General features: G+C 49.9%; 1 protein-coding gene across 1 annotated transcript in view; it reads left to right on the forward strand.

Annotated features, from left to right (window-relative positions):
- Nucleotides 1-5,000, forward strand: part of LOC310819266 (ephrin type-B receptor 1-like) — a gene marked incomplete at both ends in the record, with an annotated part of 147,852 nt that overhangs the window by 67,754 nt on the left and 75,098 nt on the right. The window contains one exon of the mRNA XM_083690510.1: nucleotides 4,871-5,000. This exon is cut by the window's right edge and continues 552 nt beyond it. Within this exon, the coding sequence (XP_083546636.1) occupies nucleotides 4,871-5,000 (130 nt within the window). The remainder of the gene's footprint in view (nucleotides 1-4,870) is intronic.

A 5,000-nucleotide genomic window follows, 5' to 3' on the forward strand; every position in this document is an offset into this window, starting at 1 on the left:
GTGTGTGTGTGTGTGTGTGTGTGTGTGTGTAGAGGCAGCTCTCTATTGAGGTCTCCTGCTGTGTGTTTGTGCGTGTTTGTGTGTGTGTGTGTCAACAGAGACTAGTTGAAAGACAGGCCCAGAAGTATGAGACAGCTCTGTAGTCATGTCTGTTTGGGTCTGACTGTCCTCTCTAGGCAACACAATAACAAACCCATGGTGCATGTTTGTTTTGGTGTGTATGGAGCTATGTCAGGAAGGAATGCTTTAAGCTAAGTACCCTTCTGTGCCCCCTTCACTCTCCCCCAGTTGCCCATAGCTCTCCCTGGGTAACGAGAGGGCATCTGGACCATGGATGAATGATCCATCAGTACCAGGGCTGATAGGGCCAGACTGGAGGCTGACAGGCCGCATATGGTGCCTCTTCTCTGGCTCAGCGGGCCTCTGTCCTCCCCCCCCCCTCTATTTGTGACTCCTCATTACTTACATAAAGCCCCTCTCCTAGTCTGTAGCCATTGGTCACACACACACACACACACACACACACACACACACACACACACACGCACACACGCACACACACCCCTGTTGGCTCTTGTTCACTCTGTGGACAGATGCGAGGTTTGAGGTGGGAGGTTTCCACTGTGTTTTTAGCCTTTGAAGGTAACGGCAGGAGATCGATGTGATGAATGTCTTTTATGAGGGCAGTGGCATATCGATGGTCTGGTGGCAGGACCGCAGCCGTGGGCAGGCAGAGTGCCGCGCTGAATACATTACTCTCTCTTCTACCTCTCCCTCATTCTCTCTCCTTCTCTCTCTCTCTCTCTCTCTCTCTCTCTCCCTCTCTATCTAGCTCCAACCACTCACTCTCTCTCTCTCATCCTCCCCACGCATTTGTATTTCTTTCTCTCTCTCTGTCTTTCTCTCTCATCCTCCACATACATTTTCTGTTTATCTTTATCTCTCTCTGTCTCTCTCCGTCTCTCTCTGTCTCTCTCTCTCTCTCTCTCTCTCTCCCCTTCCCTCCCTCCGCTCGCTGTTTATGGTCATTAACGCAGACATTAAGCGCTCTGTGAATCCACCTGTAAAAAGATAGCAGCCATAATGACACACAGCCATGCTTTACAATCCGGGAGACTCCGGGAATCGCCTCCCATATTACGGGCAGAGGCAACATGCTATCAGGGCTATCAGAGTAAAACAGCTCCATTTTGTTTCTCTCAAGACAGGTGCTCTCGATAGAAAGTCGGATAGACAAACTCTTGCCTCGACAAAGCTTTGAATGTTAGTTAAAAAAAAAAAAAGAATCCCCACCTTTTTTTTGGTGGGTGCTGATGCAACCTCCTGTCACCATTGCAGAGAGGGGGAACGCAAGTGTTCAAGTGAAGACAAGCAGGAGTGAGGAAAGAGAAAGTGTGTGTGGGGGGGGGGGGGCAGAGGAGGATAGAGGAGATAAACAGAGGAGAAACACAGATCGAGAGGTAGTGAGAGAGAGAAAGAGAGAGAGAGAGAAAGGCGGAAAGAGGGCGACACACGGAGGAGGATAGAGAGAGAGAGAAACAGGGGAGGATACACAGGAGAAACACAGAGAGCGGTAAAGAAAGAAAGAAAGTCGATTGGTAGCACCTTGGATTATCGATAGACCAAAAAGAAAGACAGAGGGTCAGAGAAAGCAAAAACAAAAACAAAAAAAAGAAGCAGAACGCAGAAGTCCTCTCCTCTACTCTCTTCTCCTCTACTCTCTTCCCTCCTGTCCTACCCTCTCACACACCTTGTTTACCTTGAATCAAACATGAATAATACAGGCCAGCATCATACACCCGTGCTCAGGCCATGACGCTTGGACTAAATATATACAGCGCCATGCGGTGTCGGTGACAAACCCACTGTGATTGGACAGAGAAGGCCTTGGAGAGGGACGAATGGAGGCGGGGGGGGGGGGGGGACTAGAGAATTCCATTATCACCAAGGTGACAGGCGATGACGCCCCGTCTGTTTCCCCCCCCCCCCCCACACCCGCCTCTCGGAGAGGTCAGGGGGAGGCGCCACGGGGAAAAAGAGCGGGAATGGAATGAAATCATCTAAAAGTCGAGAGAAGAAGCAGAAGACTCAACGGATAGAGGAAAACAGGACTACCGTTCCTCGTTCAGCGGACGTGCGTAACAATGAGCCCGTCTTATTCCGATTTCTACCTCCACCCTCCCCCCCCCCCCCCCCCCCCCCCCGGCGTTGTTGTGTGTATTCCACATTTGATGTTTCCTCGTTGAAAATGCTCTGCTGAAAGGCGTTTTTGTGTCGTTACAGAGCGAACTAATAGGATACGATGCTAAACAGAACAGGCTAATACACAACGTAATATACGAGATTCCGAAGAAAGTCGCTGAAGTAGAGTGCAGCCCCAAGCGCCCGAACAGCCAAGTACCAAACAGTGAATCAATGTTGGGCCTCGAAAACCATCCACTACATATTACAGTCTGTTACTGTCTCCTATAGTGAGAGACCATGTAAACGGCGAATGCATACAGAGTAGTTATGCGTTAATGTCGAGGCTAGGGGGCTACAGATACGGTAAATAATATTCCGATTCAGCCTACAGTTATTATCTATGAATAACTTGAATGCAAGACCAGAGAAAATATCAGTATATTTTTCAGTTTGTATACATATTTGGTGAGTGTACCCAGAAGAAAAATATACTTCATTACAGTGTTGCAGAGAAGTGTGAATTTTTAGGGGCAGATTCCAGGAAGGCATTATCGTAGACGCCCCCGGTCCCTCTCTGGCGTGAAAGATGGTGGTCATTTGGCTAGACGGAGGTCTGTGAGGACCCCCCCCCCCCAATCCCCCCCCCACCCCCCCACCCCCTCCCTCCTCAGACTGGGGCAGACGAGCCCCGAGCAGGCTGTATTAATGAACAGGCAGTGCTGAAGGGGACAGGTCCCTGTAATGCTGATTAATGGTCATTACACACCAGAGACGAACGAGAGAAGGAGCGCGGGATGAGAAGGAGGAGAGGAGAGGAGAAGAGATGGAGGGGGCAGAGAGCGGGGACGGAGGGAGCGGCGGTGAAAAAAGGCTTTCATTTGTGCCTCGGATTTCTGTAAACTCGTTTATCATGTCTGCAGTGTCACAGCTCTCGCCCTCCATCCCCTACCCCCCCCCCCCCCTCTCTCTCTCTCTCCTTTCTCCTTCCCTCGTTCCTTCTCCAGATGCTTACACCCTTTCATCATGGCACATCGTCCATGTCTTTCTGAAATATTGAACATTATATCTCTTTCTTAAATGCTGTACTCTATCTCTTTTTTTTTTTTGCACCCTTTTATGATTTCATCTACTCTTGTATTCTCTCCATTTCCCTGGCTGTGTAGGGTTGGGGGGGTCATCTCCACTCCATTAGGACTGATCGAGTGCTGGATATGGTAAAGGTTAGAGGGAGTAATCCAGCAACACACACACACACACACACACACACACACACACACACACACATACACACACACACACTAGCACACACACACACACACACACACATTAGCACTCTAGCACACAGACACACACACACACACACACACACTAGCACACACTAACACACACACACACAAGCAAACAGCACACACGCGTGCACACACACATACTGAGTAGGGGGATATATGTATGCAGGAAACGTGAAGTGACTGGGGGGGCAACTGCAGTCTATTATCCACCTCAGACACTCCATTACACACACCGTACCCTCCCCTCACCTTTAGCTGCAGGATCCTTTCAGCCGCCGTATGAAATATTATTGGGAGGAAACCTTCAGAACTTTATCACATCATTCTGCACCACGGGGTACGGCACGGTTGAAGGTGGCCGTGTGAGCCGGTCGTTTGTGGTTTGATGCTAGTTTTAACAGCTAATGCCTCGCTAGTTAGCCTTTAGCCCCACAGAGACCGCCCGTGCTCATCCAACGCTCCTGCGTTTCATCCGTGGAACATCGTAGGCCTTCCGTAGGGATAATCAATCGCGCCGACCTCTCTGTGTCTCGGTGCTGTGTTTCTTCGTTACGATAATCACTCTGGCCTTGTGGTAATGGGGCATTGCTGTCTCGCTGGCACACAGTAGTAGCACACAGAGGCTAGAGTTAATACCCCAAGGAGCTTCCGATGAGCGTCCTCCATGCTTTCTGGGCTCTAAGTAACACCGGTGCGTCTCAAATAGGGCCCCGCGTGGAAATGGCTTTCCATCAGGGCAGCACAACTTGGCTGGCATGTACCAGTCTGCGTCTCCCTAATTGTAATTCAATAGCGCATAATCTTGAATTTGTTACGCATCACACTTTATAATGTGCCAACTCATTGCCTAGCCACGCTTAGGCGAGATGGCAGTCGATAGTAATTACTGGGTTTGTACTTATGCAGACGGCAGCTTAGAATACAGCTGTTATGGGTTTGAGTGTGTGTGTGTGTGTGTGTGTGTGTGTGTGTGTGTGTGTGTGTGTGTGTGTGTGTGTGTGTGTGTGTGTGTGTGTGTGTGTTTGTGTGTGCGCGTGCGTGCGCGTGCGTGCGTGTGTGTGTGTGTGTGTTCAGAGATTGGAGGTGGAAAGTAGTGTTTTTTTGTGAGGGTTGTTTTAGAAAAATGTTTGCAATTTAGAAAATAGATGTGTTTGAAAGTACCGAGTTGTTAAGTGGTGCTTGTAGCATGGTGGAGGGGGGTGGCGGAAGGGGGGGGGGGGCACATGGGCTTTAATTCAGTCAATCCAGGAAGTGAACTAAAAATGACAAACAAACGCTCAAATCACTCACAAAGCACTGCGCCACAATCTGAGCTCACACAATGATCCCACTAACCTCTCTCTCTCTCTCTCTCACTCTCTCTCTCTCTCTCCCTCTCTCTCCTCCTTGTTCCGCAGTGGGAGGAGGTGAGCGGCTACGACGAGAACCTCAACACCATCCGCACCTACCAGGTGTGCAACGTCTTCGAGTCCAGCCAGAACAACTGGCTCCTGACCACCTTTATCGATCGCCGCAGTGCTCAACGCG

Source organism: Argentina silus (assembly GCF_951799395.1).
Source record: "Argentina silus genome assembly, chromosome: 18".
Taxonomy (NCBI): Eukaryota; Metazoa; Chordata; class Actinopteri; order Argentiniformes; family Argentinidae; genus Argentina; species Argentina silus.